This window comes from Bombyx mandarina, chromosome 07 (assembly GCF_030267445.1).
Source record: "Bombyx mandarina strain Sakado chromosome 07, ASM3026744v2".
Lineage (NCBI taxonomy): Eukaryota > Metazoa > Arthropoda > Insecta > Lepidoptera > Bombycidae > Bombyx > Bombyx mandarina.
This window is the reverse complement of record NC_143214.1, coordinates 8,477,786-8,504,421: the sequence shown is the minus strand read 5'-3', so window position 1 is coordinate 8,504,421 and position 26,636 is coordinate 8,477,786. Positions and strand designations below refer to the sequence as shown.

General features: G+C 35.1%; 1 protein-coding gene and 1 long non-coding RNA gene across 3 annotated transcripts in view; one reads left to right on the top strand and one right to left on the bottom strand.

The window, feature by feature from the left end:
• Positions 1-26,636, bottom strand: part of shg (DE-cadherin) — a 269,970-nt gene that overhangs the window by 14,787 nt on the left and 228,547 nt on the right. For both annotated transcript variants that reach the window (XM_089728683.1, XM_028184482.2), the window contains 6 exons: positions 25,354-25,541; positions 15,044-15,235; positions 13,147-13,302; positions 9,786-9,983; positions 8,375-8,591; positions 7,427-7,645 (listed from right to left, as the gene is read on the bottom strand). In XM_089728683.1, the coding sequence (XP_089584809.1) occupies positions 7,427-7,645; positions 8,375-8,591; positions 9,786-9,983; positions 13,147-13,302; positions 15,044-15,235; positions 25,354-25,541 (1,170 nt within the window). The remainder of the gene's footprint in view (positions 1-7,426; positions 7,646-8,374; positions 8,592-9,785; positions 9,984-13,146; positions 13,303-15,043; positions 15,236-25,353; positions 25,542-26,636) is intronic.
• Positions 427-1,423, top strand: LOC149502654 (uncharacterized). Its single transcript, XR_016323321.1, has 2 exons — positions 427-565; positions 1,276-1,423. It is a non-coding gene; the product is annotated as an uncharacterized LOC149502654 (long non-coding RNA).

Below are 26,636 nucleotides of genomic sequence, written 5' to 3'. Positions count from 1 at the left end.
CACAAGAGTCACTATAATCACAGATTTTGTCAAAACTGCACTTTAGACAAATATTAATAAAGACAAACAATATTTAATCTATTCTCAATTTGAGCACAGACAATAACCAATAAGAAAAGTTTGACAATAAACAAATAGTATGTATGTGTGGTGTGTCAAATACATGGTAGTGTGTGTAATGTTTTTATTTATTGATTTAATGTATTTTTATACATAACTAAAAAAATATTAACATTCTGCACTCCTTCTCTATATTCTCTATAAGTGTGGGAAATTTCGTAATTTTCCGTCCGCACAATTTTCGTAAAAAGGGTACAAAGTTTTTGCTTCACGTATGTATAGATTGCTATGAGTTATGGAAATTAATTTTGAGTGACGAGCCGATATGAGTAATTTAATGTTAATATAAAAGTAACCAAACAAAACAGTGCTTAGATTCATATTAAGCACTGTTTTGCCGGCAGTGTCACGCCGACCGTCGAGGGGAACGATCCTAAAATGCGCTGTAAAAAGATGTAAAAAACACGCTTATAAAGAGAAAACAACATGAAATTTAGTATTTTTGGTAAGTTTTATAATTTTTATTAACAGATAGTGATAAATATTTGAAATAAATCAGTTATTCTTACCAAATTAGTACTTCAAGAAATTAAATCCTATTATTTTACTTCGCAGTTATTTCTTTCGCACACATAATAACGGTTACATGCAAGACAAGGATGAAATAGGGCTATTTCAGAACAAGTGTAGTGGAGTTACATATTTTTTTATTATTTTTTTATTTTTTATTGCTTACATGGGTGGACGAGCTCACAGCCCACCTGGAGTTAAGTGGTTATACTGGAGCCCATAGACATCTACAGCGTATTTACGCTGCCATTTGCACATTTGCGCCACCCACCTTGAGATATAACTTCTAAGGTCTCAAGTATAGTTACAACGGCTGCCCCACCCTTCAAACCGAAACACATTACTGCTTCACGGCAGAAATAGGTGGGGTGGTGGTACCTACTCGTGCGGACTTACAAGAGGTCCTACAACCAGTAATTACGCAAATTATTTTGCGGGTTTGATTTTTATTACACGATGTTATTCGTTCACCGTGGAAGTCAATTGTGAACATTTGTTAAGTACGTATTTCATTAGAAAAATTGGTACCCGCCTGGGATTCGAACACCCCGTGTATCGCTAGATCAGATACGATGCAACAGACGTCTGTACAACGGACGGCGAAGTGAAATCTGTAAACTGGAATTTGTTTTTACATTTTTACAGATTTAATAACAGAGTAATAAATAAAAGAGTAATAATAAAAGAAAAAAGAAGCGACAATTATTTCAAACCTAATTGCTCCAGTGTGGTTTGTACAGACCATTTTACCGAATCTGACATGTATTTAATAAATAAAACAATTTGATGGGGATTATGTTGTTGTGATTTAAAAAGCTCTTATCCATTTTCCCCACCGATGTGCAAGGTACAATATAGCTAACTCAGGTATAATTATCTATAGTTATACAATATTTGTTGTTAATCATAAGGAATTAAATTGAAAAAATTGAATGAATATGAATTAAAAAAACATAATAAAAAATAAATTACTCAAAATATTCTTACAAAAAAAGTATAAAGTGCGACTCCGTAATACTCTGTTCGGAGCAGTAAAGTCTTAATATCGTAAGTTTAAAAGGGCGTAAGTAAAATGCTATGCGTGTAAATTTTTGCTTTATTTTTAAGGAGATAAGGTTAAATTTGGAATAAAAGTTATTGTAAAAAACTATCTTTTTCTGTCATTCATGGCGTAAGGTCGTAAGTGAATGTTAAAATAATCTAAACTGCACTTTATTGCTTAGGGAAAAGGCATAGTTTAGGTTACAATTATTATATTATACATCGTTTTTCTCCACTTGATGGTGTAGTCAGATCAGTTAGTCGAAGCCATATTTGTGTTTGGTTTTTGTATGTGATGCGTTATCTAGTGGTAATACATCGATGCCCCGTACTAAACATACGAAAAAACACGCAAGTTCACCAACAGAAATTGTATTTCAGATAGCATCCATTACATGTTTGGCGTTTACCAAAAAACAAGAATTTTGAATTATGCCATTTCCATTCTTAAGCTGCGATATGTTATTAACGTGCATGTTATAAGTAATTTTAATTGAACTTAGTCTCAGAAGCTTTCAGTGTTAGTCGTTTTTTACATTGCTCGTGGTCGAAGATTCGATAAAGCGGCACGACATGAGAACCCTCTCTCTCTCATGTTTTCATGTTTTTTTTTTTACTCCTTGCAGACTTTGCGTCCCACATACCCCGCGCGCCCCCTAGACGCGGGGACCTCGTAGGAGGTTCGGCGGCCGGTAAAAAAAAAAAACAGCCGATCCTGCGGACCAAATGGTAAACAGTCGACGTCGCCCAAAACACGTCATTTCGGATACTCCCGATCCACTAACGGTGCTTTTAGGTACCCCAAGCACCGGTCATCGCTCTCGTTGAACCCGTCGCTTGCGACGAAGGGCCCGGCGAGGGAATTAACCCACAGACACAGCCCACTGAGTTTCTCGCCGGATTTCTCAGTGGGTCTCGATTCCGATCCTGTGGTTGATTCTTCGAAGCACCACTCTTGCTAGGGTTCGTGTTAGCAACATTGTCAGGTTTGAGCCCCGTGAGCTCACCTACTAGTTAAGGTTACGCTGACATAGTCTCTCTAGACCATCAGATAAGCTAAAAAAAAGGCTATTATTGATGGTAAGTGGTTAATGTTGCTTACGGGTTGGCATTGCATGGGGCGTCGCCGAGCCGCAAGTATCCTGGTTTTTTTTGAACATATCTCAAAATTCAACATGTATCTTAAAGTACTATAAATAGATTAATCCAATATAAACACGCTAAATTCACTATACATCAAAACTCAATTTAACTCAATGTATTCGAAATTAATTTGGATAAACACATTTTCGGCTCGCGGTAACAAAGATCACGCAACCAAATTAAGTCCTCGTCTTGGGAATACGTAGAAAAATGATCAGGTAAACTCCTAACAAATGACGTCACGTTAGCCGTGCGTGTCGCGACCTAAAGCTTGTCAGCCGAAATAATTACGTAATATCGGAAAATGACGTTCCATGTTGTACAGGGGGTTACCTATCACGCGATGGTGATACATAAATCACACTTCAGGCACGTCACTCATTAATGGTACCATTAAAAAATCATTACACGGCTTAGTGAAATTAGTGACGGCGAGTTTAGTAACTCGTAGAGAGAATTTATGTGACGGGTATTTAAAAAAAAAACATCTGCCCTCAGTCCGTGTACAATTTATATTAGATGTGATTACATATGTAACGTTCATAGACCTATATAGTAGGGACACGACATATTGTTCTATACGTACAATTGCTTATATAAATAGCACCCATTTTGAAGGCACACACATAAACATATATCTATCTCGTTCTTACTCAGCACTTTAACTCGCAGGAAAACAATATAACAGTATTTCAGTGCGTACATAAAATGAAACATGAATATACGTAAATGTCTCCGTCTCCGTCTAATGAGGCCGAAAATCCGCCATGTTTAGCGCGCCAAATGTCATTGTCACGTCAGTTCGGCTATCTGTTTTGGGTTGTACATTATTTATTGACTTTGATATCGATTTAATATGATTGCTTATATGAAATTTCTAATTTTATCATGCTTAAAACATACAAAAATAATAATTAAAACATATTTTATAGGATCTCAAGAAGGTCGATGCCCCAAAACTATTATCTATATATATATTTAAATTCATTATGGAGCCCTCATCCGAAACATAGGTTATACACTTAATAATATATTTGAATCCGAAATATCGGACACCTTTTTTCGGTCGGAATCTATTCATCATGACACTAATCATAAATACCTCTTTAAAATATGTCATCAAAACATATTTAGACATTCTGTTTAGATATTTCGGGAAAAAGGCTACCGACAAAATCTCTTCGGAACTATTTAAATAAAATAGTTTTATTCCGCAGTGAGTAAAACACTATTGTAAATTCGTTAAATATTTATTAATTAAGTGATTTTAGAGAGGAAGGAATGACGTTTGTAATTTCATTAACGAATAAATGTTCTGGAGGTGTTTTTTTTTATCAGGCGGTCCCTTGATAAGTTTAAAATTTGCATGCGGTGCGGTAGTGCGGTGTACCTTCCTTGAGGTGCGCTGCGGTAGTGTGTTACGGACTTTAGAGTCAGCAAAACAATTAAAATAGATTGTAATAGTCTAAGAAAAACACGTACTCAAAATACGATAACATTCAGCATGCTAGAAATGGGCTGATGGCACTGTACTATGCCATATCTTTATGTTTTGCGGCAAACGACAACTTTATAAAATCAGTGTAGCAAATTTTAAAAATTGTCATATCGTTTACTTGGAAAATTTGAAGCACGAACTCGTCTTAGATTTCACATAATATCTAAATCACATCACCTTTGCACATAACAATATACTTACTTCCTATTAAAGTAAATTCTACAAATACATTCATACTCAACAATATTTAAAATAAAATAAGCCAAGAACGTTTATCGATAAAACCTACTAACATTAAAATCTTCTGGGCAGCACTAAAACCGCCATGTTTTGTGGCCAGATGACGTCACAGTGGCACGAATTTTTTGTTGACGTTTCATTTCCATAGGTTTCCTACTTCAGTGGTAACGTTATTTGATTGTTATATCAGTTTTGCGTGATTCTCGAAGAAATAATAATAACATGGAACAAATCCCGCACGCTTATCCGACTCCAAATTAAGATTCCCTGTGTTATGGGCACTAAAAGGCTGGCATATATATTTAATATATGTTTAAATAAATACATGTATAGATAATAAATACACAAACGAAGATTGTTCATCACGAATGTTTGTCCGATGTGGGAATCGAATCCACAACCCTCAGTGCGCCAGTGCGGACATCTACAGCAACACCCAATTAGTAATAACAATAAAACAAGTTTTTCAACGCACAAACGTATTTCGATTACGATTTTATAGTAAGAAATTTTACAGCACCAGTAGACTGACAAAACGACACTTAAATTTTACTAGATGATGGGTTTTTTTTTTGATAACGCCATCTTGTTGTGTCTTTAAAGCGGTTAGTTGCCCTCAATTAAGAAAAATAGTATTATTATTCGCCAATAGATGTCGGGAAGAGTTGATTATTGAAAACACGAATAAAACATTTTCTAAAAATAAATCGTATCGTAGCTCATGGATATTAGCAATGCAAGGGGCAGAGCCAAGCTGCTGCCTAGTGTTAAGTATAATATTTTCCAAGCAACTTCATAATAATTACTAACTAGTGATCTCCCAGTAGTCGAAACTCGACTATAATTAATTGAAAATTTATATTTAAACATTATTATGGTTCTATTGTCAAAGACTATTATGCTTCAATAAAAACAGATTTCATCAAGACTACACTGTAGACATATTTTATAATATTAAAGACAAACAATATAATCTATTCTCAATTTAACCACAGACTTTAAACAAAACCAAATAACAAAAGTTTGACAATAAACAAAGAATAAATGTCTTGTGTCAAATACATGGTAGTGTGTATAGATAGTAACACACACTAAAGTAGTGTGTGTAACGTTTTTTAAATTGATTTATAATATTTTTACGAATATTGACTTAAAAAAATATTAGCATTCTGCACCCCTTCTCTGTATTCTCAATAACTGTAGCCAATTTTATGCTCCTCCGTCCGCGCAATTTTCGTAAAAAGAGATACAAGGTTTTAGCTTCACGTATTAATATTCAGATGTGTGTATTGTAACTATTTTAATGGAAGTAAAAATTCAAGATTCGTATCAATATCCCGTGTATTTCTACCATGAAGCAGACGTACATCTTGTTTTGAAGGATTAGTTAGACTAAAAAAGACTAGTTAGTCTAAAATTGAAATTTCTAATAGTTCCGATTCGTAGGGTTATCTCAGCCCTGTTGAAACGATATTGCTTAAAACGAATGAAATTATCACAAATACTAAAGAATACCACTTATTTTAATCCGTGTGTAATTTTAATGATTGTCATTGAAAACTGTTCCGAATCCTCATACATCACGATGTTCATAATAAATTAATTATGACCAGTTGCGTAAAAGTCCACGTAGTGAAACAAAATATTGCAACATTTTTATTCTTCGTTCGACCCAAATAAAAGTAAAAACGACGTTCCCCGCTCGGAATAAGGGTCTATTGTGAGTTTCGTCAGGAAATCATTATTCAAGTTGTTACGCCAATTCACAGTGACATATTCATTGCTGGCAACATTGACGTTGCCGGGAAGTCGAATACTAGTTAGCTGGCAACACTGTTCGTTTAATGAACCTACCTCAAACGAACTTAAGTCGTGATGTAATAACAAAAAGAGGAGTATTTTGAATGGAAAATGTTCAAATGTTTTGCACACAACTGCATCTGAGGAGATGCGTTGAGGAAAAAATCGGGAAAACATTCGCTGTTTATATTCTTTACAATACTGAAATAATAAATAATATTCTGGTTTGATTCTTACGTTATAAGCATTATATCTCACATTTATTACTATCTATTACTATCTCATAGGTGAAGTATTCTATAAAAAACACCAATAGAGCCATAGTTATTGAACATAAAATCAACAATAAAATATATTGGAGGCTAATCGAAAATTTGACACTCGAAGTATTTTCTCTACAGATACAAAGCCAAGCCAAGAGCAAAGTAAATAAAAAAATCAAAAAGTCAACAGTGAGACTGCGAAATTCCACAGTATATATAAGTCTACTTATCCGGATTGGCAATTTGGCAGTGCCCAAAGCAATATTGGCTAAGCCAACAAAAATACAGTTGAGATAATTTGAAGAGATTTTTACAACCTTCACTTGTTTTACTGCTAGTTTTATAGTCTAGTCCTAGTTTATGGACAAGACAACATACTTTCGGTTCTAATTTGGAAAATTCGAAGTTTCATAGTTTATATAAATATCGTTCATTGATTATAACTAAGTTGTATTATATATTTAGATATACACATTTCACGAAGAAAACATTGACTCTCGGAGGGTCAATAGTAAGCGCTCCTGATTACGGGGCCGTGGGTCATATGATCGATTCCACATCGGGCAAACATAGCAACTTTATTAGCTCCATGACTAAAAGTTTAATATTATAATAAAATATAATGATTCAACAAACCTATCAAAAGCGTGTACTTTTATATTATAGTATTTATATATACATTTTTTATTTGTTATTTCTCGATGTATCACGTGGATTCTGTAGATATCAACTTCTGTAGATATTGTTGCTCACTGCAAAATCCCTGCTCGAATTGGATTAAATTTCATATTCTAGAACTTTCTTTACTCACCTTGAACGTTCAACAACGGATTGTGCTTCAGAGGCCCCATGTAAAAGACAAGACTATTTTTGGAATGTGAGGTCACGGTCAGGGTGACCCTGCCCTCGTGGCACGCGGGAGGCGGTGCATACATGGCCCACCCGTCGCCATGGAAACCGATCGATGTCTGCTCACAATGAGGTCCGTTCAGACCTTCGGGGCACTCGCACTTGTCCGCAAAAGCAGTACCTGGGAACGATTAAATAATAATAATAATTATTTATTTATTTCTCTCTTAAAGGTATAGTACAAATACAAATGGAAATTAACCTTATAATTTATTTTGTAAGCCTTTGAAAGAGCTGAAATCTGTACTAGGTTCAAAGACCTGTATTACTGATCTCCAGGCTCCCTCCTTCTTAAGGTACATTAGGTTAGGTTAAGTCGTGAACAGATACTGCGGACTAGTGTTGAGAGATCATTAGGTGTTATCATTTAAGATGGTCATTATACGTGCGCGTGTGTGTGTGTTTGTGTGTGTGTGTTTGTGTGTGTGTGTGTTTGTGTGTGTGAATGTGTATATATCTGATTAATAATGTGATTGAATGATTGATAATATGATTGATCTTAAATTGCTCCTCATTTATATTCAATATTATTATTTAATATTGCCTCTTTCTCGCATTGTTCCCTTATTGCTGAGGGTCGTGACCATCATGTTTAAACAGGATTATATTTTTTGTTATATCTTTCCAGTATTTGTGGTCATTGGCCGCGTGAAGGTCTTTTTTAATATTATAGTAGATTTGAATTTGTTTTACACGCCCCTAATATTCATGGTATGTATCTCGAATTGCAACTTAGCTAATTCAGTCAGTAGTGCAGTATTTTTTGCAACAAATTTTCAATTTTATGTCTAACCGCGTATGGGTTGATTTAGATGAGCTAGCTGTTCAAATACTACATTATTAAACTTACCTCCGTTCAAGCAAATCAGTGGCTCCTGTACATCACACGTGCACTCGGATTCGACCCTCGCGGAGACTCCTACGAAGCTAGTTGTGTTGGTATACACGGAAAGAGGTACGTTATTCTTTATGAGCACATTACGGCATGAGTCCTCGCATTGCTCCTTCTCAATCAGACACTCATCGATGTGCACCATGTATATTCTTGATTGGAGTTCTTCTTCCAGCTAAAAAAAATTATTAGTATTGCACTGTCCTATGAAAACATCACGGTTGGTTTGTTTTTTTTTTTTTTTTTTTTTAAATTTTTTTTTTTATTGCTTAGATGTGTGGACGAGCTCACAGCCCACCTGGTGTTAAGTGGTTACTGGAGCCCATAGACATCTACAACGTAAATGCGCCACACACCTTGAGATATAGTTCTATGGTCTCAGTATAGTCACAACGGCTGCCCCACCCTTCAAACCGAAACGCATTACTGCTTCACGGCAGAAATAGGCGGGGCGGTGGTACCTACCCGTGCGGACTCACAAGAGGTCCTACCACCAGTAATTACGCAAATTATAATTTTGCGGGTTTCATTTTTATTGCACGGTGTTATTCCTTCATCGTGGAAGTCAATCGTGAACATTTGTTGAGTACGTATTTCATGAAAAATTGGTACCCGCCTGCGGGATTCGAACACCGGTGCATCGCTACATACGAATGCACCGGACGTCTTATCCTTTAGGCCACGACGACTTCAATGGATATAGTTTTCGTATAGTAGATTATGTTTCATTAATCCTACGACCAATTTAATATTATGGGGTTATAGGAACCCACGCGTCATCTACTGTGATAGATGGGTCTCAATTATATTGTGTTATAACTGTGTCAGCCATCGAACCAGTTTCGCGGCAGAAATAGGCAGGATTGTGGTACCTACCCGTACGGAAACACAATATACCCTGTCACCAGGATCCTAATGATAATAGTTTATATAACTATGCAGCAGGTATGATCTCCAGCTTTCCCAACTTAATAGCCCTATCGGTAAAAATTAAATTTAATAGAAAAAGCAAAGAAAAATAAAAAAAAGTATCAGGGTATCAGGCCGAAGTTATAAAATCATTGTATCGTCATCGACAAATTTTCATGTTAATCTAACGCTTTGAAGTCAATGCAAATCAGGTTAATAAATTCCGTTACATGGTTAGGTACGGACCTAACAAGAGCGTTAATTAAGACAACAAGCTGTATTACAGAATAATGTTACCAAATTACTTAAATTTGAACTGGTTTTGGCCCAAAATTTATTCGTTCAAAATCCCCTTCCCAAAACAAAAGCGTCATAGAATTTATTTTGACCATCGTTCGCAGCTCAAAAATCTCTAAAAGACTTGCGAATCTTTTTAACTGCGTCGACGAAGTCAGCGTACCTTCTCCTGTATCCCAACCGCCATGCTGTCAAGTTTCTCTGGTGAGTAGTAAGGCGAGCCGTGAGCCGAGAACCTCACATCCAAAAACATGTCTTTCACAGTCGGCTTGCTGAATACCGTGAAGACGTCTACGTTGTCCAAGGAAGTGTTGTACAGCTGGGCTAGACGACGATGGAGCTTATCCTTTTTACTGGTACCCTACAAAACGAATAAAATACATTAATGCTTTCACCCCTCAATGTTTTGGCGACAGGTTGCTAAACATAAGCATTACATTGCGTACAAATTTTAAAGATAGCATGTACCGGCTTTTGTACGTTAATTCATATTTCTAAGTGAATCTATCTAATCATTCATACTTGAATTGTCTTTTTCAGTTTAATTCCTTATTTGTCTCTACTAGAGGTCCCGCAGTAGTCGAAATTCGACTATAATTAATTGGAATTGTAAGTTTGTACACTATTATGATTGTATTTTATACTTTTTCACAAATTTCGCCAAGGCTAGTCTATAAAAAAATATTAATAAAGACAAACAATATTTAATCTATTCTCAATTTGACCACAGACGTCAAGAACAAAAGTTTGACAATAAATAGTATGCATGCGTGTGTGCGTCAAATACATGGTATGTAGTGTGTGTAATGTTTTCTTTATTGATTTAATGTATCTTTTATGCATTATTTAAAAAAAATATTAGCATTGTGCACTTCCTCTCTATATTCTCTATAAGTGTGGAAAAATTCATACTCCTCCGTCCGCGCAATTTTCGTAAAAAGGGATACAAAGTTTTTGCTTCACGTATTAATATATAGATTTCTACGATTAACAGTAAACCAAAAGAAAAAAAAATAGACGGTTGTTAGCACAATATTAAAATGTCGACGAATAACAGCTTAGTCCACTGTAATCACGAAAGATTTTAAGAATTCTAAGCGACCAAAAGTAATATAATAAAAATACCAAACGCGAGATTCGAGCGAAAAAGTAGTTTTAATTATACCAAGGACTCGCGACAAACTAAGAGAGCGCTAGCAGTTCAGTTTATCAAATTTGGACACGGAATAACAATCTTTTTTTTTTATCGCCCCAGTACGCAAACGAGCATAAGGCCCGCCTGGTGGTGAGTGGTCGCTTATTGACGTCAGCAATGCCAGGAATACAGCCAAGCTGCTATCTACCGCCGTATCCTCTCCATAAGCCACGTTTCAAGAAGGACATGTCATAGCGCTCAGGAAACACCGTAAAGGGGAGTTAATTCCAATAACTGCCATTCCTTTTCAAATCTCTTCTATACCCAATATAATTTATTCCTACACGAAAGGTTCTCACACCAAAAGTGAAGCTTCATTTACCCCCTTCACAGTTTTGGTATGACCAATCACATCACGTTCCCTCGTTAGCAGTTGAATGGATCTCTGGATGTAGTGTCAGCTTAATTTGGGCCAAGGTCGCTCGGGTACAGCCCTCTTTATGTTTGGTCTGAATTAAAGTCTAGTTAGCCGTCTTAATTGTTCGGATCATGAATGACTCGTTACAAGCATTGAGTTTCAAAATTTATGAACAAAAGTAGATGTTCGACTTGTTTAATCAGCAAATTAAATTGTGATATATATTTTTATTGCTTAGATGTGTGGACGAGCTCACAGCCCACCTGGTACACGGCTCACAGCCCATCTACAACATAAATGCGCCACACACCTTGAGATATAGTTCTAAGGTCTCAGTATAGTCACAACGGCTGTCCCACCCTTCAAACCGAAACGCATTACTGCTTCACGGCAGAAATAGGCGGGGCGGTGGTACCTACCCGTGCGGACTCACAAGAGGTCCTACCACCAGTATATACATTATATGCCGCGATTCATTATTATTAGCTTCTGACGATACGATCATCGGAGTTGTCTATTTGTATTCTCTGTATTCTTAGAAGGACGATATATTTACATTTTTATCCCGAAAATTATTGAACGGTATGTTCTAATTATTGTTTTAGTTTCGGGTTTTAAATTTGTTAGGTTGTCTTCATTTTAATGTAAAAATTTGGCAATATAATTTTATATTGGATTTGAATTGAAACGGTTGAATTAAAAAACACAAAATATATTTACTGTACGTATGTAGTTAGTAAAATGATCTGCGCCATCTCGATTTGTTTGGTCGCCGGATTATAGCAATTATAGCACTTAAGTTATCCCATTCAATCTTTTAGGCGACCATACATTTAATATGTAGGGCGTGAGAGGTTAAATTCCCATAACATTTTAAATAATTTAATAATAATTGCTTTATCTTTTTGAAACTAAAACTCGACGCTATTTCCATGTTACACATTTATGAAAAAAAAATTAGCATGTAAATTTTATGCATAGAATTTATACAACGACTGTAAAGTTAGGATATAATTTTAGAAATTTCCGGCAAACGTTATTCTGGGTTATTTATTATGTGTTAGCATTTTATTGTACATATCAGATGTAAGGTACTTATATACTACTACTATTGTAGAGAGTATGTACTTTGGGGACGTTGTATAGGTAATGATTTTTCTATTTTAAACTATTCCCTCACACGTCTGGCTGTAATACCAACCATAATAAACCCATAACGGTATGAAAATATTAGAGTTATTAACCGAAATTCGTCAAATAATGGTACTAAAATCCTCAAATGAATGCTAGTTTTAATTAGAAGGAAATTTTTCTAACTAATTATTAATTTAATATTTTTATCATAAAAATAAGTTATGGCATTATTGTATAGTTATCGGTCCTTGATGCGTGTGCCAATTTTTAAGTTAATAGGACGTCTTAAAGTCGTTGAAAATGACGTTCAAAAAACTCTGTTACTTACAAACAAACATACATACCTAGCTAATAAAAGAGCAATCAAAATACGTTCGAATAAACATTGATTATCATATAAAATATTGAGATAATATAATATGTAACATAGCATGCGATAATTTTGACATACGGATCCAACGAACGAAGAAGCGTTTTTTTATTTTTATTGCTTTGATGGGTGGACGAGCTCACAGCCCACCTGGAGTTAAGTGGTTACTGGAGCCCATAGTCATCCAAAACGTAAATGCGCCACCCACCGTGGGATATAAGTTCTAAGGTCTCAAGTATAGTTACAACGGCTGCCCCGCCCTTCAAACCGAAACGCATTACGGCTTCACGACAGAAATAGGCAGAGTGGTGGTACCTACCCGCACGGACTCACAAGAGGTCCTACCACCAGTAATCACAAGAGGTCCTATCACCAGTAAAGTAAGTGTATATAAACTCCTATAGTTACAGTAGCTCAGATAAGAGAAGAAGTCAGAAGGGCTGGTGCTAATAATAATATATGCTTACATCCTCCTCAGGTATGATGAAGTCTTCAGCGGTGACGTTAACGAAACGAATCGACCCAGATTTGTCGACGGCTTCTTCTGGTATTTCCTTGATCGTCACATTGACTGTAGCCTCGACCCAATGGAAGGCGACTATGGGTTCGTTCTCCTCTGTTACCTGTAAGAAAACAAAAGTCATTACATTTGTAAAAACTGTACTGTATTTACTTATATTTTGTATTCAAGTTTAACAATATTTGCTATCTGTATGTGTATTACTATAATTCTCATGTTGTATTAGTTATTTTAGCTGTTCTACACACACTCATCACTTTTAATTATTATTCTCATAATCCTCTCGCAGGTCTGCGGGAAGAGATTTCTCAAAGAAATAAGCAGTGCCTTTGTACATAATTTTCCTATTACTCTGTACTATGTCTTCTTTTTTGTGTGTACATAAATAAATAAATAAAATTAAAGTTATTTGCGATTTGTTTTCTTTGTTCTATTTATCAGAAGAGACGTTATGCTCGCCCTCTCGTACACCATCTGATTATTCTTCATCAACCGTCTATATCAGTGACATCTTTGCCTAACTTTGCGTAATTCGTTCCTTAATATTATGTATTAAGAAGTTATTCACACGACTTGGTAACGCAATTTTGCTTATAAATCTTTTTTTCCTACAATCGTTGGTAGCCTAAGAGTGCTCCCAGGCTCAACCTGACAGAATTGCTAACACTGACCTTAGCAAGAGCAGCAAGAGAAGATGCGGCGAGAAACTCAGTGGGTTGTCTTTTTTTTATTGCTTAGATTAGTAGACGAGCTCACAGCCCACCTGGTGTTAAGTGGTAAGTGGAGCCCATAGACATCTACAACGTAAATGCCGCCACCCACCTTGAGATATGAGTTCTAAGGTCTCAGTACAGTTACAACGGCTGCGTGCGGACTCACAAAAGGTCATACCACCAGTCTATGGACTAGATCTGTCTATGTTATATATTGGTACATATCTATCGATCTAAGGGACGAGCTCATGACAATGTGTCCAGACGATCACTTCCTACCGGTCCTTAATTTCAATAAATCTTATACTAGAAAGTGTATTAGTAATGTTCTCATCGAATTGAATGACAAAAGTTTAATATTTCAATTATTTTGCAAATATCTTCCTCGAGGCTTTTTAATTCTAAATCTATCTACAGCGCTCCATGGCAGGTAACCACCTCTTGAGTTAATGAAATGACATAATCTCTGCATCGAAGGCAGGGGGTATTAAGTACCTATTTTATGTGTGTATTCGAACAAGTTATTAGGGATTATATTGCGTTTATATCGCGTCAGTACAGCTGGCAGCAGCTTGTGTGGAAACAGCTTTTCTGTGTGCCAGGGATTAAAAGCTTTCGCAGCTTAAAAATTCTAAAGTTGACACTTGGATTATGGATGGCGTTTTTAGCTGGTATGTTCCTGCTTTAATGTTTGGTTTTCGGTTCGAAGCAATCTGTTTGTTTAATGTTACATATATACAGTAAAAAAATGCATTTTATTTTTATTAATTAGTTTTGTAGACGAGAAATTTAACTAATTATTATGAGACACATTCATGATGCTAAAAAAATTTGATTGTTGATAATTATAACACGTGTTACAAATGTAATATCCTATTGGCATTTCCATTCTAGAGAAGTTTGGTACAGCTTTGATTTTAGAAGATGCAGATAAAAAAGAAGTTTCGGTTTGAAGGGTGGGGCAGTCGTTGAAACTATACTGAGATCTTAGAACTTATATCTCAAGATGAGTGGCGCTTATTTATGTTGTAGATGTCTATGGGCTCCAGTAACCACTTAACACCAGGTGGGCTGTGAGCTCGTCCACACAACTAAACCATAATAATAATAAAGAAAAAATTTAATACTCACATTGAATCTCAACAAATAGGTGCCGTTAGGGGTTCCCTCTTTCATTGTTATCATGCCCGTGTTGCTGTGGACGTCGAAGTAGGGGCTCCTCTGCTCGTATGAAGGCAGCCACATGAATCTCTTGTCCGGTAGATCCCAGTCGTCGGGGTCGTCGACAAACACCCTACCGATCTCCGTGTCTGGTGCCTCGCCCTGCAGTATCAACTTATGTTATACCAGATCAGACATAATCAATGGTACGTTTTTGATTTCGAAGATTTGAAAGGCGGCACAGATTACAACAAAGTGAAGTCAAACACAAGAACAACAGAAAAGAAAAAAAAAAAGAAAAAAATTTAAAAAACAAAAAAAATCAAACTATGCATTAAATTGATAATTATTCGATTTCCCGCAATCGAGAAATCGGGATTGGGTTCGAAACTTTTACACACATAAAATCTCGAATAGCTAATTAAAGCAATTTTATCCGGCTCGGATATTCTCCGTGTTAATTTTCCAATTCATTTAGTAATTAAACCGGAACAAGGGAAATACGACGCCCTTTGACGGCTAGCGTGTTGTAATTTTAAAGGGCAGGCTTGCTTCAATGTTATTCCTGTACTCGTCTCAATTAACGCTGAGAAAAACTATTCGAAACTTCAACAATTATCACTTAATCGAATAATTATATTAATTATCGATTTTTAGTCAGATCATAATTTTTGAACGAAATCAAAAAAATTTTTTTTAAATGTACCTTCTCACAGCGTGTTTTAAAACGTGGCGGTATTATTACAAATTTTGTATGCAATTTTGCCGTTGAGAGAATCGGCAGAAAACTCACGAGATTGTTTTTATTTTAAATATACTTGTACATGACAAGTTTGTTAAATCAGCAATATTTTATATCCAGAACGTGTTTAGGTTACGTAAAAAAACAATTAATGCTGGCCTTGTATAGATAATGAAAGATTTTGTACTTTATTGTTATTCCAATAAAGATCCTACCATTTTTAGAATAAGGCTTTTTTAAATAAGCTGTCTAAAATTGTTTCACGCGGATCCGCATCAAAGAGATTTTTTCATTAAGTTACCTACGTACACAACTCAATCGAGATATGCTCTCATATATTCCGCTGTTTTAAAATCACATTTCCAACTACACTGATCGTGTTCTATCATCGAAAGTATAAAATACATAAACAATAAAAAAAAAACCTAACATATTTCGACTACTATTAAATATCTTAGTTAAATTTTCTTCGTGGACATATTATCACTCTATAGAGCTACGAATGAAATGTAAGGATCGTTCACGAGTTATTAAAACTATCGAACAATAACTATAACATAACTAATCGAATGAAATCACAGAGCGAACATCGATTACGTTCATTGGTAATTCGAGATTCGCAAAAGTTTTAATTGTACGAGATTTTAGTACGAACGAACTGTAGTTGTGGACCGTTGGCAGAACAAACAGAGAACTATTGTATTTTTATTGGCGTTAGGACGCGCTGTGGTTCCCGTTTTGCAAGTCGAAAGTCGATGCAACTCCGCAATGTCAAAAGTGATTAAAATATCAACCGAAAGTAATGTGGTTTGCGCTAAAAACAAACATTACTTAACACGCTACTGGTGGTAGGACATCTTGTGAGTCTGCGCGGGTAGGTACCACCACCCTCCCTATTTCTGCCGCGAAGCACTAATGCGGGGCACCAGAACTGATATCTCAAGGTGGGTGGCGCATTTACGTCGTAGATGTCTATGGGGTCCAGTAACTACTTAACACCAGGCAGGCTGTGAGCTCGTCCACCCATCTAAGCAATAAAAAAAAAACGCTCTAACAGAAACATAACAGAGACTTCGACCATGTGATATTTATGAACTCCACTAACTTCTTAACACCGGTTTTAAAATAAAGTCATTGAAAACCTTTAAGGCCTCATCAAGCGTATAACGAAATCAACCGTTACACTCAAACGAGCAATACACTTTTCCCACACTCTGTACAAAAACCAATCCGCTAAGTAAGAAGTACAAAACCGGGTCGTAACTTAGAAATCAGGGCGGAGACCGTAAAAACCGCCACGCCGCGTAATCCTTGTTTATATTCACGCACTAAACTGCTTTCATTAAAACAGAATTAACATTTTAATGGCCATATATTACTATCGAACGTATGATTTAGATAAGGGAACTAACCAGCGAATCCATTTTCTTTCGCGTGACAAAAATGCACTAGAATAACACGTTCTTTTTATTACACACTAGCTGACCCGGCAGACTTCGTAGTGCCTTAATCGATAAATAAAAGACCTAAACTTTTGTATAGATCAAACAAAAGGAATTCGTCTGACGGGGGACACATCAAAGGAAAAACAAAATTGTTATTTTTATTTAAATAATTCCAGCATTTTCATATTTATCTACCTTTTAAACCTTCTCTGTTCTTCCACAAATAATTCAAGACCAAAATTAGCCAAATCGGTCCAGCCGTTCTCGAGTTTCAGCGAGACTAACGAACAGCAATTCATTTTTATATATATATAGATATATAGATAAGTAATGAATGGCTGTCGGGGCCTACGGACAACACAAATATAATCGGCGCTTTGCATTAAGTCGAAGTCTGAACTGAACATGGCTTAGTTGCATGAATTCTTTTTGGGTGAATAACATCAAAATTAGTTGTGAAATTTCCAACATCTATGTCACTTTCAAACTTATATGACTTCCTTATATCAAAAATTGGCGGGATAGAGTACATAGATCAAGTCATAATACCAAAACCAAAATAGGAGACAATTATTAGATTTGATTTTTCGATTAGCCCCCATTTTTAATACCGTTGGGGAATATCATTTACACAAAGACAAAGGTAATGGGATATAATTACTGGCGCGATTTAAATTGGAGGTTGCTCTATATAGGCACTAGTATTTACATGCAATGTGAATTTCTTCGCATATAGGCAAAAACGATTCTGTTTAAAAACCTTTGAATTTCTTTCTTCTTCATTTTTTCATTTTGTTGGATCCTCGCTGTGTAAAGAACTTTAGGTTGCCGCTTAAATATTTACGAATGCTTATTGGGGATCGTTATTTAAGAATGCAAATCAGTAGGGAATTGGAAAATTTCGGACCATTCTCGGTAAAGGGCACAAGTTATTCATAATGACGGTTTTCAAGTTTCCAAACAGTTTTCTTTCTAGGAACGATCGAAATCATTCGATGCCATAAAATAAATTTAATTTGGATCAAAATGAATTGCGCGAATTTCTTTCGATTACTGTTGATTTCTTCCGTTAACGTTAGTTACGAGGGATGTATTCTTGGTATTATTTATTAATCTAACAATTAAAATCCATTTCGCGTTTTTAACAGAAATCCAATCAAATAAGGTACTAATAATTTACTTAGAACTTCGCGACGACAGATCGATATTGGCTACATAGGGTTAAAATTGAATTTATATATTTTGCAGAGGGAAAAAATGGAAACTTCATCTGTGAATTATTTTTTCGTTACTTTAAGTTTTCACAGTGGCACTCTCGATAAATATTTGGATGTAGCCAAGATCCACGAAGTCGAAAGTGTGAATACATTCTTAATAGGTTCAATTCATCAATCAAGATAACAGGAACAAACACTTTAGAAGTTTGATAATTTTAAAACAATTTATATATCATTTTACAACGAAATTTAACACTTTTAATTTTAAAGGTAACTCCCGGTAACTTAACAAAGTTCAATTAGAAATCTATAGATACCTCTTGAATAAATAAGAAAATATTTTGGATTATCGGTAGTTTCTTTGAGTATCTACCATGAAATTATTAGTTTCTAAACATAACTTGAAGGAAACATTTGAACGCATTGAATTCAAGGAAAGACAATTCTGTTCCGCTAATGAGATTCTTTAAACTATAAGCAAATACCGATATTCTTTATTCTGAACAGATTTTAGTTTTTATTTTCGATTCTCGATTGTAAACTAAATCAAAAATAAAAATCTGTTCCTTACAGATTTCTCCAAGGAACGTAAGACTACACCGAGGTAACTAAATGGACGATTATCTCGCATAATTATCTCTCAATTTCATAGTACGCGATAAAGCACTGTTCAAAACTTGTCTTTTTCAAGTATCATGTGATCAAGTCGCGCTATACGCAGCGTTTACAATGGGAATAACTCCGAAACCGACAGTAAACCGTCTAATCGGTAATAATGTAGTCTGCTACAATGAAAAATCGTAAAACTGTTTACGATTTTCGTCGTAAAGACCAATGAATCCTCGGCTTGAGCGACGAGACATTATCATATTTCATACGCTTTCAGGCGGTCGCGTCGGGGGGAACGCGAAAACCGTAATCAAATGAAACTTTACGAATTATTTAACAAATAAACTTGATCCTTTTAACGTTATTAAAACACTGCATGCGTTTCATGAAATTACTTAAGACATAAATGGGTTTTGTTAATATTTCATTTTGCACGAATGTACATTTGCCTTTTGGAGTTTACGAGCAGAATTGAATATAATAAAATAGAAACATAGCCTTTGAGGCTTTTCGGATTACGGACTTATAGAAGTGTGTTGATATAGAAAAATATTAATTATCAAATCTGTAGTAATTGCTTCCGTAAGAAGGGTTAGCGAATTTGATAATAGTTATGTGTCCAAAACAAATGATGAGTTGTTAATTTTTAAAATTACGAATAAGAATTTCAATAAATTGAAACGATCATTCTATCATTATTTTTGTGATTTATTAAATGCCTTTAAACATTTTCTTAATTATTATTTTTTAATATTAATTAAGATAATTCTAATTTTTTCAATACTAATTCAAGACCTTTTTTGGGTTGCTATGTCAGTGTACTAAATAAATTGTTTTATTTTTTCATGTCCAATTAAACAACAATCAACGAATGCCATTTTATATGCCTAATGGTTGTAAGTGTATCTTGTGTGATAAGCTCGTAGTTTATTTTCGCCACAAATGACGTAACACGTAATAAAGTTCAGCGGATTTTTGTGAATTAAGAGCTGGCCAATAACTATGTCGTGTTTGTCACAGCTGTCATGCTCGTCAATCGGAAGGCACGACTGCTTGAAAATAGAATGGGTCAGGTCAATAATAAGTTATAGTCTTTACTGTTAATATCATAGTAGGTACCACCACCCTGAAAATTTGTACCGTGAAGCAGTAATGCGTTTCGGTTTTGCAGGGTGGGGCAGCCATGGTAACTATACTTGAGACCTTAGAACTTATATCTCAAGGTAGGTGGCGCATTTACGTTGTAGATGTCTATGGGCCCCAGTAACCACTTAACACCAGGTGGGCTGTGAGCTTGTCCACCCATCTAAGCAATAAAAAAAATAGTATTTTATGAATATGTCTGCGATAGGTGTTTACTTCATCGTGTTTGTTGTATTTCGGGTACTTTATTTTCACGACTAGTTCGCGATGGCTTCCGGCGAATTACGACAACAAACCAACATCCCGGGTGTTGTTAATGGTATTAGTGATTTAAATTCAACATCGAATTTGAATTATTTATTAGGCAAACGTTTCTTCCCAACAAATTTATTTTTTTTATTGCTTGGATGGGTGAACGAGCTCACAGCTCACCTGGTGTTAAGTGGTTACTGGAGTCCATAGACATCTACAACGTAAATGCGTCACCCACCTAGAGATACAAGTTCCATGGTCTCAAGTATAGTTACAGCGGCTGCCCCACCCTTCAAACCGAATTAATTAACATGGATACGTCATAGCGCAAAACAATATGAACAAAATTTGCAAATTAATTGTACGTTAATTACACAATCGTATAAACAACGAATAATCGGCCCAACGATTGATTTCAATAATTACTAGCTGAAAAATCATTCAGAGTTAGTAGTAAATCGAAAGTCAATTATTTTAATTTGAATAAATTGTCAGTTACGGGAAGGTATTGACTACTAAAAGGTATAATAACGATAATTGATTAGATACTAACGTTTTGTGTTGATTATTGACGTTGACTATTGACTAGTGGTATTGTCTTAGCTAATATAGTTCGATTGATTGGCAAAAGAAAGGGATTATTGATCTATTCGAATACAATGAAATACAATTCGCTCGGAATCGATTATTAATTTCATATATTTCACATAAAGCTTATTATTATTAATTGAATCATTCATTGATTGTTACTTATCTCTATTGGATGAACTAATTAATTCAAAAATTTTCATTCCTATTAATTTTTATAATTTTGATATACAGATCAGATGAATAGACTCAGAAGGATTTCAAGTTCAGCTTTACACAAAACATTCAAACAGAAGTCGTCAGCAAAAACCATAAAAAAAGAAAGAAAGAAAGATACATCAAAGAAACTGACGAAAAAGAAAGAATAAAAAACATTCCAGTGAAAACCATCGACCAGTACAGTCGGCCACAAAACAACGATTTGACACAGGTACGAAGCGGAACAGGAATGGCAATCCCGAAGCCAGGTTGCCAGATCACTTGACGCCATCGCGAATGTAGACTAAGTTTTTCATACTCACATAAAATCGCCAACTGTACATTTCGCTGAAGTACGTTTCCATCTGTTAGCGTTAAATAAAACACAGACATATTAGTCACGAATATTTTGATACCATATATTGTAGATAGATAATTACGTTTTTTTTTTACGTAAATATTTAAAATAATTTCAAAAGTCTTTCGCACGTGACAGTACCTACAAAAATTTTATGTTTTGTTTTAAATAATATCAAAAATAGCGTTTTAACTATAATATAACGGGCTTACTTAGATATTAATAAAGTAATTAAAAGAACCAGTTTTTTTAAAAGGCTTCGGTGTTTTTTCGACGTCACTCGAACTCTTAGGATTGGGAGTAGATAAATGAAAAAAAAAGAGTGTATTTAACCAAAACTGATGACAATAAAAGTGAATTAAACTCTGATTTAGTTTTGACGAACCCAATGTTCTAAAACAGAAATACGAAAGCGTTGAAGCGGTAAATTAAAACTAACTGCATCGTTTGGCCGACAAAAACTTATACAAAACAAAAGTTTAATGCCTTGTTAATTTAGCGATAGAACGATCACACTGAGTTTGTCGCCGGATCTTCTCAGTGGGTCGCGGTTCCGATCCGGTGGTAGATTCAACGAAGCACTATTCTTATTAGGGCTACTGTTAGAAATTCTCAGGTTGAGCCTATGAGTTCAACTACCAGTCTGAACGTAGCTGGCATAGCTTTTAGGGTACCAGCGATTAGGTGGGAAAAAAATAGTCGAAAGCACCTAGTGAAAATGGGTTCGACAACTTAACAGCTTACTCTGATCAAGCTGCTCTAAGAAATTATAATAATAATTATTCATATTGCGAAAATTTTCACACTAAATAATTTAGTACCGCTTTATTGATATAGGCAAGGCTATACAAATGTTAGCGCCCAAGTTTCTTTAGATATTTTAATTAGGTTTACTTAGGGACAAGCTACGTAAGTATTGCTGCTAAAGATAATTAAATAGAGCCAAAGTTTTTTTATTGTATTGAGTAAATGATTACTGGTGGTAGGAGCGAGTCTTGTGACCACTTAATACCAGGTGGGCTGTGGGACCGTCCACCCGTCTAAGCAATAAAAAAAAACGAGTTCGCGGCCCGCCTGATTTTAAGTGGTTTTTGATGTCTATACATCACAATGTGAATGTCTCCACCCATCTCGAATCATAAGGTCTAAGTATCAAATGTATAAGGGTTTTCCCAAACTACAAAACGTATTTATTGGATACTTCGCGGTGGAAACAGGCAGAATGACGGTACTTAACAACGATGACTTACGTGCTACTAATATTTGTATTCATTCTAAAATAGCGGTTTAACAAATACAAAAAATCCTCAAAGCCTTTTTACTGTATGATACATTTAATTTATTACTCGTTACAAATTTAACTGTAGGCAGTTATCCCAAGATATATCTCGAGATATGAAAACCTGATGCCGATATTTTGTAATTTCCCAAATATTGTTATTGTCCCAATTAGGATGTGGGCTGTGGAGCTAACGAACTCAAGGTCCACTTGGTGTTCAAATGTTATCGCAGTAAATATAATCAACATGAATTCATCCTTCAGCGATTCGATTGGAATTTCAGTATTGTATCGTAAAGAGAACTAAGTGTACTACCGATAAAAATGACCACAATACGACACACCACCACAAGCGAAGGCTTAATTGTTTAATTACATCTTAATTTTATTATACGGTCATATTCCTTCGCCGTAGTAGTTGTTGTAGCATATGTATTAAATCGGAAATGATTTGTGTCACAAAAGTCGCACGACGGTAGTCATATGCATATTAAACAAAAACAAAAAACAGACTAGAATTTTAGACCCTAATTATATTTGGGATACTATTTGCTAAAATCTATTTTAATTAACTAGCTATAACATATTGCCTTCGGTTCTTGCGAGTCAAAGCTATAATCATAACTACTTTCACGGTTTAATCTCGCGTGTATTATCCCTAAACGATAGTTTATACAGTAGCAGTAGTTTTAATTGTAGCTTGCAACATTGGCACACTGGGAAAATGAAACAAAGCCCCTGAACGTAACTTCTCGGGATTTTCCAAAAAGTCTATTGAAAAAGTCTCAGTAAATGACCACCATTTTACTGAGATTATACTTCATCCCTTAATATCTCATCTCATTTCATTTCATTTCATTTTATGCCATGCTTCATAATAATCAACTTCATTTTATTACATAATATCATTTTTCATATAAAAAAGTTATCATTAAAATTAAAATAAGACTTGACCTAAAGGTCTTAGTTACCAGGTCATAAAATCCCTTAAAAAAAGTCACATTCGGGCGACATCGGGCGAAATCGGAGTTCCCGAATACGCAGATGTCACTAGATGTCAGTCGACAACCGTTCGCGCGCCGATTTAATGTTTAACTTAAAAGTAATATCTTCGGAATATAATATAATTACTATCTCCCAAAACAATATATTGTGTGATTAACTTGTTTCTGAGTGCAAATTTCTCACTAAGGCTATAAATAACACACCACATAATTATGAAAATAATAAATAGCGAAAAAAGGTTGAGAATGTTCAAACCATACTATCTTAGATGGCGCCTTATCCCAGCGACAGACCGTCTGTTTTATGTTAGAAATTATACAATAGTCAATCGCAAACTAAGATAATATTGAAGGCTTTGAAAATAATTATTAACAACCACTCTGAAATGAGATCAAAAAAGGCAGAATTGAATATATGCAATATATTTAAGATAAGACGAACGAAATCATAATATCTCCCTACACAAAGAAAATATGCGATGTGTGCTCTTTAAGAGATGAGAAGATTTTTTCCAGCATCCTCAGAGCCCATTTATCTACATTTCAGGTAATTGGCCCTTTAAGGACAAACACGTTTTGTGAAGATTTTTATCTGAGTTTTTTTTCAGGTAGGTAACGTATATTTTATATTGTAGTCAATAAGTCTTTGTAATGATTAGAACGATTTATCTATCAATTCCGTGGTCGAAGAATTTCTATTATATTTACAGAAATTTTGTACTACTAATACAAATCGATAGATGATTTTTCTTTCCTATCTTTGTACTCGTATCTGCGTAGTAGAGAAATTTCGCATAAAAAATTATTAGGTGGCCATGGGTTGTATTTAATTAAGTTGTATTCATATTTTTATTAGGCCATTAATTCGTTCAGTTTCAAGCGTAATCAGGCAGGCAAATTTTCCGAATAATAATACATTTCCGCAAAATTATAGTCGAATCATAAAATGCAATCAAAAACACCAATGTACTAAAAGCGCTTAAAGGTCATAAAGAAATTGTGCGAGGCGAATAAAGAATATTAATATTCTTTAAGACGTTAAATGACCTAAATTAATGAGCGCTGTAAATTACGTTTTATTAACTCATATATTTCATTTTACGATACTCAATTCCATAATTGAATACGATATTTGATTATTCGTGGAAGTTAACATTAACAACAATGTCGTTGATAAAGTAAGCTTGTAAATCAAACAAACGTAGAAATAATCACCAAATAATAATAATAACAAGGACACTAAAGAAAACCCGTGCAAATCAAATATAGTATACCTCAATTGTTCAACAAAAGAAGCTGTTATTGACAATTATATTACAAAACAAGAATCGATTGATGTGTTAAATCGGTAAGCAGATCTTAAAGAATCGAGTTTTTGATTAACTTTTCATCAATCAAGGAGGATTTTAGGAGTTATTTTATATTGTAACCTGCAAAATACGTACCTTATAGTTATATACGAAGATGTCACTATGCCCTGGTCCCATTGGATTATCATTCCTGTCACCTATGACGACATGTAGCACCGAAACACCCGTCAACCTCGGAGTGCCAGAGTCGGTTATAGCTACAGGTATCTTGTATTCTTTTCTTTGTTCTCTATCAAACGATACTAATGTAGAAAGGATGTTCCCTGAAAATTTAAAGTGGCGTTAATGACATTTTTATGCCCAGTTTTTTGGCACGGTTGCGTTGGATCGTTCACGAGGAAGCTGCTATGCCACCAAAGTCTGGTGGTGAGAACGTTACTGCAACCTTTAGACACGTCGAAATAGTGTCAGTCACATTCAAATACCGTTCTTAAGAGTAGAATCCCAAATTTTTCGCACCAGAAACTAACAACACAATGGATAATTTGGGTTGAAGACATTTTACCTTTACCCTCAATTCATGTGCTTATTTTTTCGTCGTCGTCATTTTCGACGACTCAAGTAAAATACGCATACGTTTTTTTTTTGGGATTTCATTAATAAATCGCAGAGCAATCGTTCTAGCGGTTACGTCGTATAAACGATTTATGTTTAGGCAGGATAATGGGATATTAGAGACCAAAACAAATTTGGCAAATATAATTTTTCCTTTCTCTTCTTGAAGAATTATCGTTCCCACTGGAAAGATATGAGCGGAATTTTTATTGGGTAGTTGTCCTAGAATTATTTCGAGAACAGCATTTGATGAAGTGACACTCGGATATTATTAAAAGTCGCCGTTCTAGTTCAATAATATTACGTACATTTGTTTTATATTAGGTCTTTCGATTCTAGGATGTAATTGCCTTGATGCTGCCTTGTTTTATTGCCTATCGGCACAAGGCTCATCGGTTTTGTCATTTTCAAAAACCCTTGGAAGTACAAACTGAACGAGATCCCTCACCTTCTCAGGATGTAGATCTATATAGATGGGCAAAGAAACAATCAAGTCTTTTCTCCTTTTTCAATCAACCGATTCTTTTTTCTCTTTCTTTTGTAGTTATTAACGAAAATAAGAACTTAGACAGAAGATAAGAATCAGTAAACTTCGCGAGGCTTACTAACGTTAGCAACTCCATAACCCCGAACGCTGGCTTTGAATCGAATCGACACTTTCCTAATCGAATTACAGCTTCGCTACGACGTCATTTAATGCATGTTAACTACACTAATTGATCGAAACTCGATTTTGAGGGCTTCTGCGAGAATTTTGTGTGGCGCGGCTTTGATCGGCGGGAATCTGCAGAGCTGCGATAATA